This window comes from Syngnathus typhle, linkage group LG10, assembly GCF_033458585.1.
Source record: "Syngnathus typhle isolate RoL2023-S1 ecotype Sweden linkage group LG10, RoL_Styp_1.0, whole genome shotgun sequence".
In the NCBI taxonomy this organism is placed as follows: domain Eukaryota; kingdom Metazoa; phylum Chordata; class Actinopteri; order Syngnathiformes; family Syngnathidae; genus Syngnathus; species Syngnathus typhle.
In genome coordinates, this window is record NC_083747.1 from 6,273,970 (window position 1) to 6,286,766 (window position 12,797).

The 12,797-nt window shown below is 37.6% G+C and overlaps 1 protein-coding gene across 4 annotated transcripts; it reads left to right on the forward strand.

Annotated features, from left to right (window-relative positions):
• The first annotated feature begins 7,558 nt into the window (after positions 1–7,558).
• On the forward strand, positions 7,559–12,363 carry nrsn1 (neurensin 1). Of its 4 annotated transcripts, none has more exons than XR_009716095.1 (7): positions 7,581–7,674; positions 9,071–9,189; positions 9,286–9,378; positions 9,495–9,613; positions 9,792–9,979; positions 10,063–10,216; positions 10,489–12,363. XR_009716095.1 is itself a non-coding variant. In XM_061290162.1 (6 exons), exons 2-6 carry the CDS (start codon positions 9,091–9,093, stop codon positions 10,164–10,166), a joined length of 603 nt encoding a protein of 200 aa, XP_061146146.1. In that variant the 5' UTR covers positions 7,559–7,674; positions 9,074–9,090; the 3' UTR covers positions 10,167–12,363. The 4 variants fall into 4 exon arrangements, 2 of the variants coding, with proteins under 2 accessions (XP_061146146.1, XP_061146145.1); XR_009716096.1 differs by having other exon boundaries at positions 11,057–12,363; XM_061290162.1 differs by having other exon boundaries at positions 7,559–7,674; positions 9,074–9,189; positions 10,063–12,363.
• Positions 12,364–12,797: the final 434 nt, after the last annotated feature.

Genomic DNA, 12,797 nt, shown 5'->3' on the forward strand with positions numbered 1-12,797 from the left:
CTATCGCTGAATCAGCAAATATGGAGCACTTCCTTGTTTAAGTGTGGTTGTGCCATCGTTACACTAAAATATTTAAACAATCTACAAAATAACAATTATATGATGTGATAAGATGATTATTATTTAACTATAATTTGTCTCACAATAAAAAGAGGAGGAGAAGGTATTTTCATGAGTTAAGCGAATATAGCAGTGATTAAATATCACAATGGTTTTTTTTTTGTATTTATTAATGTGACTTGCTATAAGCCCCTAAAACAAAAAATCAGTTCTGTCTATTTTCAGTCAGTAGTTTCTGAAACGGTGTGATCATGTGGCAGGCAACATGCCACATCTGTGCCAACTGCAGGAGTCAGTGCTTCTCAAGAGAAGATGACATCATCCGTTTTCTACACTCACTTCACCGGCAAGTGTACATCATTTGTGCCGCAGTGGAGTAGAGAGGGGAGCTGCCTTGCTCAAGTGCAACTGTTTACTGACGTCAAACCTGAGACTCTTTGTTCACACAACACATTATTAGAAAGTCAAGATATTTGTAGTGCCAACGGCATATAAATGCTAGAGGGATAAAAGCATTAACGCAGTCAGTCATTCAGCATTTACCTTTCTATTCAAACCTTATGGGGCATCTAATTTAAATGCCTTTTTTTTCAGGAATGCTGCATATTGATGATTAGGTTTGGATGCGAGCAATCTTTGCTATACAATAGTGATATAGGGACATCTTCTGGCCAAACTGGGTACTTTCGTTTCTAGTAAATCCCCATCCATAAAGATTGGCTGCAGGTTTGAGACATCTGGTTGCAAATAACATTGCTCCAGGGAGTCTTTGTCAACTTTCCAGCTTGCTGTTTCTACTTCGCTGTGACATTGTGAAGGGAAAGACATTGCTTGGGAAAAACACGGCCAGCAATTCAGTGGTGTAGTCAAATACCACAATCCCTCGCATGTCTCAAATGTAAGAGACATTCTTTCCTGCCTTGGCCATAACAACTCATTCAAAACAAGCTGTCCTCAATGTGGGCGGCGTGCTACTCTCAGTGTGAGCTCTCTAATGGCCATAATGGAGGACAGGACCATTTATTATTACAGGAGGTGAGGTACATATAAAGCTACAATTAAGGAGAAAAACATCCTGGTGCTTGTAGAGGGCAGTAATGTGACTCTGGGAGTGATGGATGCCTCGGGAATGAGTCTCACAGACCAATGGGAGTATCTTATTATCTGAAGAAAGTGGGGGATCAGTCAGTGAGGTAAATTGGAAGAAGGAGAGGAGGAGTAAGGAAAGTAGGAAATAAAGTAAGACACAAAAAAATACTCCAAACATACTACGATTACTACACTATGTTTTCTCATCGTCAAACCAATTGCGTCCAAAAAAATGTCGAAGTGTTGTTTTAAACATTACAAATCCATCAATTTCGGGTCAACGTATATCCGATGAAATTATTGGCTAATAACTGCTATTGATTGTACGTGTGCTCAAAAGTGTTTACATGAATGCATTTACTATCTAATGGGGTTTATTACATACCTGACAATGGCTCAGCGTTCCAGTGCCAGTTTTTAATGCAATACCACCTGACTCTCGAAATTCTCAGAATCTTTTGATGATATCCTGGACTCATGCAGTCCTTTAATTCCTTGCAATTTTTCGTTGAGAACGATTGCTCTTAAACTGTTGGACTATTTGCTCATGCAGTTGTTTACAATGTGGTGGACCTCGCCCCATCCTTGCTTGTGAACAACTCGAGCATGCTGATATGATGTTTGCACCATGCAATGTCTTTTTAGTGATCATTATCTGGATAATCCCTAATTCCAAAAATGAGAATAAAATGTCATGGTACTCTATCCGATGTACACACCTGTGACATTTCTAGAGATTTGGTTATTATGTTTATCACGATGCCCGTGCGTGTGAAATGCATGTGCCTATGTATGTAGATGTGATATTTTACTCTATCAACCATTCAGATAAACTGAATATTATTTTGTGCGTTACAGAATGTTTCTTTGTCTCCGACTTATGTGATTGCTCATGTATGCAACTGATTGGCAAATGCCTTTCATTTGCAGCGTTATTGGTGTGCATTGTCTGCTATGCAGATCAGTTTATGTGCAAATAGTGAAGATAATCTCCATGTGGATGTGTTAGCAAAGGCTTCCGTTGATATGCTTCTCATCTTACACAGACAGACACCGAGAGAATAAGGATGAGAATTGCATTCAGCAGATAGAACTAAGTAAGTCAGTAAATCAAGACTAAGTAACATCACTCATCGGGTTTCCTATTTCTGGGATAGATATGCTAATCTAGTGATGTGTTTTTCAATGTGAGACAGGGAGTAAAACTGCCTGCAGGTATACCAGCTCTCTATACCCAGAGGCAAACAACATGTTTATATTTTAAATGCAACGCGATACTGAGTGGCCTCTAAGGGCCACGGCTCATATAGCGTGTTGAGGCAATTGGGAACCAAGAAATGCATGTGTTCTAAATACGATGGCAGCTAATTCACCACTTCCTTCACAACGAGGAGAAAATGTTGAAATGAACTTAATCACAAATCAATAGTTGTTCCAATAAAAAATACAATTGTAAAAAAAATACTTATAAATACAATACTAAATGTTTTTTGAACACTCCTGTACTTTAGTAACCAGAAGTAAGCACAAAAGTTGGTTTCACACAAAACAACTACTTTTGACCTCTAAGTCTGTTGACTTAAGCTTATTGTGCACAAAAATAAATGTCAGTGACTTTGACGCTAATTGTGTGAATGCTCAAAGCATTCATTGTCCACGACCTTGCCAGAAAAATCTCATTCTTTCGCTGTGTTTTTGTTCTTTTATTTTTTTGTCCTGTTTCCATTTATCTTTCTGTCTCTGGGTCTTGCTGCCTTCTATATATCTAGTTCTCGTGCTCGGCCACCTCCCTAATATCCCCCCTGCAGCTATGTTTGGGACTCTACAGGAAAGGAAGCAATCTTAGATTTATTTTACCTCCAATTTTCCAATTTGAGAGACCCCTGCTGCTGGAAGCAAATCCTTGGAAGGTCTGATCGAGTGAGTTGTCCAGTTAAATTAAAATATGTCTTAAAAAATGGCAAACAATTCCGCGGCACGCTATGTTTTTAAATTGAGTAACAAGAGTGTAACACGGTTTGTTTTTAGTATACATGGATGAAACAATCAGCTACGGTGCTATAAATTTACTCAATCTAACAATGAGACTATGCGATTTGTAGCCTGACTTTGTTACATGTAGGTCTTAGTAATTAATTCTGGCCTTTTTCCACATTGTGGCAATCCTTCACAATACAGGACAACCTATTTTGATCTTGTGTCAATACGTATCTGACCTATTTCTAAATGTAACTCCACCTGATATTTTATTAAGTAACTTTCTGCAAGACAAAAAAGCAATCAACTCTTTTGATATAGCACGAGTATACCTGTAAGGTGTACGAAGAGATGAGGGAAGAGAGAGGACTTAGTCATGACTGTTAGTGTCATAGGATGCAGCCCAGGCATCCCATCTATTGAGAAGAAAGGGGGGACTCTTGGCATGGTGAGCCTTGTCTAATTGGATTTGCTCTGGTGCAGCTAGTGAAGCATGGTTGGCTGTTGCCACGTGCTGACAGTTGCTTGTCAGTCTGCCTATCAAATGAAACACAGATTTAATGATTATACTACTACTACTACTACTACTACTACTACTACTACTAATAATAATAATAATAATAATAATAATAATAATAATAATAATAACAATACTACACATTTATGTGACACAAAACACCAAACTCCAAATTATTTGAAATCTATCGACCGGTCGTCGACATGGCAACAGTTTGATTACAGACACTCCCGTATCCACGGTAACAGAAAGCAAAGGAAGGCCCCCTTACAGATGCTTTTGTTCTTAAGTGCATCCCTTGGAGACTTGCACACATGCAACTCCAATCCCCTGCTTGAAGCTTTTTCATTTAAATTACCAATTACAGAGATAGGAGGACAGAGAGAAATGAAAACCACAAAAGAGAGAGAGCATGGGCGGGGGTGCAGTGTAAAATCAATGACAGATGGAACTGCAAAACATAAAGCAGCACGAACCAGAGGTACTGCTGGGTTGGAGGTTTCATTCAAACCAAAGTAAATGAAGATTTTGTAAGACTGCATTATGTGCAAGTCAAGCACACTCTACCAACAGGAACTGCATTCATGTTTATATGAGCCAGTCTAAATTTGCATTGTCTGAAAATACTGACTCAATCCGGAAGTGTAAGTAATGGTTTAAAAGTGTATGAAAGTAGTGTGCATTACTCACTAACACTGCTCATAAAACAGTTAAGTAGTTGAAACAGAACAGTTGCTAAATGACTACAATAGCATGTTAAAGTTGGAACATAATAATACTATATTGTGTGACAGCAAAGGACACTAATGGCTGCTCCCCGAGATGGATGAAAAAGGACGGCTTAAGATGCTTAACACTAATTCTACCAACATAACATTAATCAAATGACCATGTTCCGACTACTAAGTGGGAGCACATATAATATATTTCTTGTAAAAAAACATTTTTCCATCAATACTGCACTGTAAAGTGCAAATCACCAATGAATAATCAGACTGTGCACATTACACTCTGGCTCTCCTGGATTGCTTTGTGGTGAAGGCACATGTGTGCTTCTATGTTAATGTTGTGTGATTTAACATGATTTATTGCCGCTAAATGTTTCTCATAAGTAATGTGCCTGGGGAGCTGAACACAGAATATTACAGCTCAAAGCTATACATCATCCCTACAGATCTAAGAGTAACCACAATTTAGTGCAAATGTTCAAAGTGATAACATTGAAATAAAGCAGTGGCTGGGCATCATTTTGACTGTTTTTGTTTGTCAATTTTTGTATAGTGCCTCCTATCATTAGGCTGAATTAAACAGTTTCCTGTACTTTTTAATTAGTTATACAAAACTATTCTATGATGATTAATTATATTAACATTTCTGTTATTTTTTTGCCACAGAGATTAACAACAAAGAAAGAAGCTCGTTGCATGATAGAAACATTTTTTCAAATATTCACAAGTGTTTCTGCAAAGAGTGTAAATGTCACAACAGCTTAATTTCTGCACAGCTCAATCTTTTGACAGCTTTTTCCTGATAAAATGATCACTTCCATTGGAGCATCACAATTTTATCCCCTCCGGTCAGTAGAATATGAAATACTGTGGAAGTCAAGAGTTTCCTGCTCTGGCACAATGACAAAAGAATCAATAAGATGAAGAATGGACACCATAGCCAAGGATAAGGTTCTTCAGATGGATAGATAGCTTCGGCCTATATCTCATTTATCATGAGTTGTGGCAAGGGCAACTGCAGTCAAAACAATGTGGATGTGATTGAAACAACTGCAATGCACTTTGGTTAACTTGTGACTTTTTTTTTTGTATAAAGACGAAAAGCTGAGCCATTTCACAGTAAACAATACAAATATCGATTTGACTAAACGATACAAAGCCCCCCAAAAGTAAATATGATTCAGAGTTAAAATGTGCAGTTTAAATAATTGCGTAGATTGTGTGTGTGAGCGTGTGTGGGAAAATGACAATTATTCAGAAGAAACATTGCTTCATTAGCAGAGCAGGGCATGTTGTCCAGTAGATGTCAGCAATGTTGTCGATGAAGCTTTGGTTCCCTACTGCTTTGTTTGTATAATTTTGTATTTCAACAATCGCTCCCAAAAACTCCCTGAGCGGAGTAAGGCTAATTACTTTCTGTCAGCCGTAGGTCATTCCATTATGTTTTTAGAAACATGTACATGGAATCAAATGGTCAATCAGAATAGAAAACAAGGTTTTGTATAAAATCATTTCCTTCCGATGCTAAGCATCTTTTTACGATTGGTGAAAAGTCAGGCCAATCTGCTTAGTTTTGTGTTATGAAGATTAATATTTTAATGTTCTTATTTTACCAGTTTGAGGCATAACATCCTTGTTAGGTTCACATGGACCAGCACAATAAAGCTTTATCAACAACAAATACAATCCAGGAAGGCATACCTTCAGTGCAAATGGTCTCTTTGCTCAGACGCTAATAATCCCTCTGCAAGCCCCAAGCCATATCTTTTTTTTTTCTCTTCCTGTAATGAGCTGTGATCTGTTATCAGTCATTAGAGAAGGCTTAATTATTCAACTGGTATTCTGCACACGCTCACAGAGTTCCCCGAAGGTGACCTTTTCATATCACCATAGAAACTGCCTCACTCTACACTGGGATGCTCACCATGTACTGTACACAGAGTAAAGGAGAGAGACAGACAGACAGACCAGCAGGAAGACAGAGAATTGAATGAGTATTCTTAAAAATACAGTGAGACCTCAAGCACATTTGTAACTCAAAAGGTTCAGAAACTGAAGTAATGTCTTCCACTGACATTAACTGAAATGCAAATAATTTGTTTCAGCCCCATAACAAAGTGATACTGGACTATTTTTATGAATCTGTGTGTTATTAAAAAATACAATAGTGCAGTGTAGAAAGAAGTGAAATCATAAAGGAATGAAACACACAAGAAAATACGAGTATTTTTTGCTCATTAACTAACTGAGGGGAGGGGGGAGGATTTAAAAGTAATCTTCTTTCATACATGCACGAGGGCACAATAAAAGATAATAATAATAATAATAATAATAATAATAATAATAATAATAATAATAATAATAATAATAATAATAATAATAATAATAATTTATGAAAACTCTCCAATGAAAATCTGATCAAAAAAAACTAATCACACAGACATGTACAAAAAATGATGATACCCCGAGAAAAGATTTAATTTAATTCAATCCTAGAGACATCAACCAAGGTGTTTCGTCTAATTAGCATGACAAATTTGTCCCAGTTTTATGACAACATCCTCATTAAATAATGAATGTATTGCTCATGACAGGTTGCTGTGAAAGCAATCCACAATGTAAATCTGAGATTAATATTTGCTAAATGAGTGAGCATTGTGCGTTACTGGCAAGTAGACAGTCAAAGAACAAAAAGACAGCTACAGGTTTGGGACCATGCTCCACAGAAATTTAAATCCCCACACAAATAATAATAATCCCTCAGCAACTCGATGGAAACAGAAGCGTCACCTAACAAGCCATCTGTCTCAGCAGATCTGTTCCGTTATTGTCGTTGCCTGTCTCGTTGACTGCAATTCTTACACGTTATAAAACACAGTAACAGGATATGAATGAGTTTAAATAAACTGCGGCTCAAATTGACATTTCATGAAAAGCATGTTTCAGCTCTTAAGTGCTCCGTCTATCTATCTATACATATATATCTATATACATCTGATTCTTGCATCCTGTTTTGGTGAATTTTTAACGATTATCAGTCCTATCCAATCATTGCCTGGTTATTTATACACGGCTCTGAATCACGATGTTGTCATGGAGTTGGCACATGCGCAGCAAACAAGGGACTCTGAATCATCGACGGGAGAAAGGGAGAGTGCGAGAGCGCGACAGAGGAAAAGAGAGAGCGAGAGAGAGAGAGAGAGAGAGAGAGAGAGAGAGAGAGAGACAGAGAGAGAGACAGAGTGATGGGAGCCGGCTGAGCAAGCAGCAGCGAGTCATCGCTCTCCGAGCTGCTAATGACAGGTAAATTGCAATTGCAGGTTTTAAAATACTATAATACTATTTTGAAAGCAATTTACATGCTCATTTGACAGTTTAGATGTGAGACTTGTTAACGACGTCGTCGACGTGCGTGTTTTCATGTCAAAACGAGTGCGTGCGTCGTGCGTAAATCTTAATTATATTGTCCACATTTGGATTGGACGTATCTGTCGATGGAAACTTCGGTAGTGTCGCTTCATCGATGAAATTCAAGACTGAAATAATACGAACACGAGCATATCAAATGAAGTAAAAGTTAATCCACGTACATTTGGATCAATCATGCTCTGCTGCCAATTTGCACTTGCCGGGAAGTCAGTCGACCAGATTTTGTCAATACGGTCTTTTTAAATTAAATTGAAAAACGCTCTGTGGTCTATATAATATATCTCATGGGGGTTGGGAGGACGCACGCTCGAGGTCTGTTCTCAGTCGAACGTCATATATGACGTATGTGCATGTTTTCATGCTGGGGTAATGGCGTTCAGCACCAAGGACAGCTCACAGAAAACGCTGTATGCTAGTGGTGGGAATTTAGGAAGAACAACTAATAAATATCACATTAACACAAATATACGTATATAATTCTTTTCATTGTGCCAAGTTATCAAAATGAGTTTAAATTTTTTTTTTTTTTTTTTTTTAACTTTAGTACTACTACTCGGGCACATAAGAGTCTGTACTGCACATTTAAAACATTTTGAATACAGGAGTTGACTTACTATTGTATTTTTACTGGAGTATTTTTAACACATGTCTGTAATTCTGTGAATGTAGCACAGAGTATAATACTCAAATAAGTCACAGAAATCAGTGTACTTGTTTTCACCAAATTAGCAAGTGCGTTGGGGGCAAAACTGCTTTGTGCGCCCAGATGAGCGCTACACGGCCCTTAACACTAGACTAGATACGCGCTGGCACGAAAATAGAATTCTGCAGATTGCACAGGAGGCAGTCTACCAAGGTAGGGATTAGAGTTACACACTATAAAGGCATCTATTTAAGTTTTGAGGGCCTAGAAGAGGGTCTTGAACATTTCATACATACGACAAATCTCATTCAACCCCCAATTTAAGTTGTCTTACAATGTAAACATGCAAAGTAAAATTTGTAATAATAACAAAATAATAAAAAGGAGCTTAAAACATGCCTGCAAAGGGTGTTGTAGTGCAAGGATCTTATTTAGAAATGAGAATGCGCCATTGATATTCATTTTACATTTGCATGCACAGCTTCAACGTGCTGTATAAGTTTTATGAGAATGCGTGGGGGGGAAATGTGTTTATGAATGCATAAATAGATTCATATGAGCATGTGCATAATGCAGGGTTGTGCAAAACTGTGTGGGGGGATTCATTCATGCGTTACTCTGTTCAAGCAGGCAGACAGATGTGAAGGATGGCGTCTTGCTCTGAGATCTGTGGTTCGGAATATGGAGAGCAAGCCCAAGTCAGTGGCAACTGTCAGCAGTACGGTGTCCGCTCTTACCTTCACCAGGTAGAACACACACGTATCTTTCCTCAAGAGAAAGTGACACAGATAAATAAAGGGAAATTGAGGTATTAAATTTAGAAATACGTCTCTGTCATCCAGTTTTATGAGGAGTGCACAGCCTCCATCTGGGAACGTGATGAAGATTTTCAGATTCAGAGATCGCCTAGCAGGTGGAGCTCTTTACTCTGGAAGGTGAGATTAACCATAGTTTACTCATGCCTAAACCTAACTGCCGTTAAATTTTTACTATACAATATATTAATATACATATATATATATATTAAATATTTTGTTTTTCCCAACCTTAGGTCTGTCTTGCGTTTGGCACCTTAATCTTGTTTGCGGGCCTGATTGTCATTGTTGTGGGATATGCCACTCCAGCTAGAATTGAAGCATTTGGTGAAGAGGATCTTCTTTTTGTGGACAGGTATATCATTCAGAATTGCTTTATGGCGATTAAGTTATCGTAGAACCTACCAAAAACTGTATGCAGTTAATATGCAATAATATATATATATATATATATATATATATATATATATATATATATATATATATATATATATATATATATGCATACATATATATGTGTTGTTTCTCAACAGCCAGGCAGTTAGTTTTAACCGTGCGCTCGACGTTTGCAAGCTGACTGGAGCTGTGCTGTTCTGTGTGGGAGGTACCTCCATGGCTGTGGGTCTCCTGCTATCTGCCTTTGCCAAAAGCTACTCCAAAGAGGAATTATATCTGCAACAAAAGTTTAAAGAGCGCTTGGCTGATTTGCATTCAACAGTTGGTAAGGTTTAATTCTCCACCAAGAGACCCATTTCTGTTTAAAATACAGTTGTGACCAACACAGTACCTTTGATTTTGTCACAGGTACCCCCATAATGAGAGCACCAACCCCTGGGGAAGGAAAGGTGCCAGTTACACTTTCCAAGGTCCAGAACATCCAGCCAGCAACTCCAAAGTCAGAAACCTGACAGTAGTCTGATTGAACGGGGATAAAATAGTTTGAGTGAGTGAATGAGAGGTGAGTGAGTAGAGTGATTAGTGAGTAAGTCCATTAGTAAGACCTAAAAGGTCAGCTCACATGACTGATAGGGTCAACTCTTCTCGTTGTTTGACACAACACTTCTAAGATTATAAAATTGACATTTCATGTGCATCATTATTTTTTTATTCGACAAAACACTTCACGTTTGTGAGTGCTGGCCACACAAATCTAAAGTAAGACAAAGAAAGTAACCCAAGAACAAATCAATAGAACACAGCCACTGAACAAGTGAACATTTTTCTTTTCAGTGTCGAAGAGAAATGTGGTGCTGCGGGAGAGAGGCTGAACAGCAGGCGTTATCGATGCGTCGCTGCCATTTCACAATAGCCAAAGCGCCAGACATAATAACCAATCCAAGCTGCATGACATGTAAACACAGACTCATAAAATCACCAGCACTTTACTGTCTACATTTAAGTAAAATCAACCGTGAGTCTAGTTTAGATAATTGTGTACTATTGGGGTAAATTAGATGAGCGAGACAGAATAGACTTGAGAGAGTTACATTTTTTTTTTTTACCCTTTCTTCTGGAGTAAAACATTTAACATGATCAATAACTAAAACCAGAAGGTGTGATGAAAGCTATATAGAAGTTCAACAACACTGTCTGTTAATTATAAAGAAAAAGCACAGATCATCGTGGTGGATTATTTTACTTTTAAAAGTGGCATATAAAACATATGGCCATATTCTACTTTTAGTACAGCAGGGATTCTCAAACATGGGATGTTTATACTATTTTACCTTGATTTAATTGTTACAATTTGGTCAGAAACATACATATGTTAATCCTTATTTCTTTTCTTATTCTACAGCCCTCTAGAAAGCAACTAGTGTTGGGCAAATGAGCCAGTGCTCAACCTGCCCCATTCCATAGTGCACATCTGTCTCTTTGTTACCTTGACAACCAGAGCTGGAGCTTTTTTGGGCTCCCAGGTTGAATTTTACTTTCGAAGCAAAGCAACACAACTGGTCTTCAAGTAAATACATGGATTGTATTTTCACTATAAATTACACTTGTCAATCGATTGTGTATGTAGCGTACGACTTGCTATTCAGAGTAAAGTATTATAGTATCTGGTTGTTTCATTAAAAAAAAATAGAAATTGGTGGCAACCACCGAATCACACTTTTTGGAAAGAAAAAAGTATGTGTTCTTACATACGTAATGAAAATGTTTGCGTAAATTCATCTCTTACTTACAGTCCTAATGCCACTAATACCCTCTTCGTTTTATTTATGTATTTTTAATCAAAGTTTGGTGATTTTGTCATGAAGTTTTTTTTATCAGACAAACCACAAAGCTATATTATCGGTATTCTAAACTAAAAAATTACTCAATCACATGTAACATATAATCTTGTTCAAAGACCATAAACCAAGATGTTAAAAGACCGAGTGAGAGTGTGTGCTGGTGATCAATAAATGTGCTCACAAGTAGTCTCATGCTGTAAATTGTGTGTTTGGTATCATTCTTTTGCTGTCCAAAGGCAGAATTTTAAAGATATTTTTTGTCTCAAGAAAATCCTTATTCAGGGTTCCGTGTTGTAACTTGATTTTACATTCAGTGGGTCTCCTGATGTAACTATACTCTCCCTAGTGGATTATAATGCATAAAAAAACTGAAGTCAATATCCACAATGTAGTACAGTATATCTATTTTTAAACATAATAAAAGCTAAATATGCTGGCCATTTTTTTTGCAAGACTGTATTCACATTTATGCAGACGCTTTGTACTCTCTGTGTTTTATTGTTTTATTTCTCTCTCTGCCTCTCTGTCTCCCTCTCCTTCATATATAGCACACAATATATATATATATATATATATATAAGTATACACATATTGGTTGGAGTTATAGAGTATAAAGTACTAGAGGTGAATAGTTGTACAGTAGTAGTAAAATTGTTAACATATACAGTCAAGCCGGAATTTATAATTATTAAAGTACATATGTATGTATATGAATTTTACTTCCCTGCATCTCTAAAGCATACATGAGTTGCCTTCATTAGAGTAGAGTACAGTTTTCAGTCCAATCTATCAGCAGGGTCATTTAGAAAGGCAACGTATAGAATGATAAGTGGGCTATTTGCGGCCTCATTAACACACCCACATGTGCACACACTGAAAGGGACCACTGGACTAGATAGGACAGAATTAATGACACATCCGGAAATAGCACCCAGAGGACCATCACCTTGAGCAGTCAAAAGTGAGTCATGGAGCACCTCACATCTACCACCACACACACACACACATCTGCTCACTGATGACTCACACGCACCTGGAGTCCTCGATAGGATCAATGCCAAATAATAAAGCCAACTTGTCTGGGTCCTGTATGGGTTATTTAAGGCCTAAGTGAGCATCTATTTGAGCTGGCCACCAAAGTCTGCGTCACACACTATCTAAGTAGAAATGCATTGGAACTTGTAACACAAACTTGTGTTGCATGGATCACAAAGTTAATTTAGAACATGTGGAGCTGGTTCTTATGGCTTTTGTGAGCACGGGTGAGAACTCATGTCTCGGTGATTCTGATCCAGATAAAGC

Bases quoted from the DNA above. Each gene is read 5' to 3' on its own strand.
- nrsn1 (XM_061290162.1), top strand. From the start codon at position 9,091: ATGGCGTCTTGCTCTGAGATCTGTGGTTCGGAATATGGAGAGCAAGCC. The intron at 9,379-9,494 runs GTGAGATTAACC...TCCCAACCTTAG, and splicing joins GGAGCTCTTTACTCTGGAAG to GTCTGTCTTGCGTTTGGCAC. The intron at 9,614-9,791 runs GTATATCATTCA...GTTTCTCAACAG, and splicing joins GATCTTCTTTTTGTGGACAG to CCAGGCAGTTAGTTTTAACC.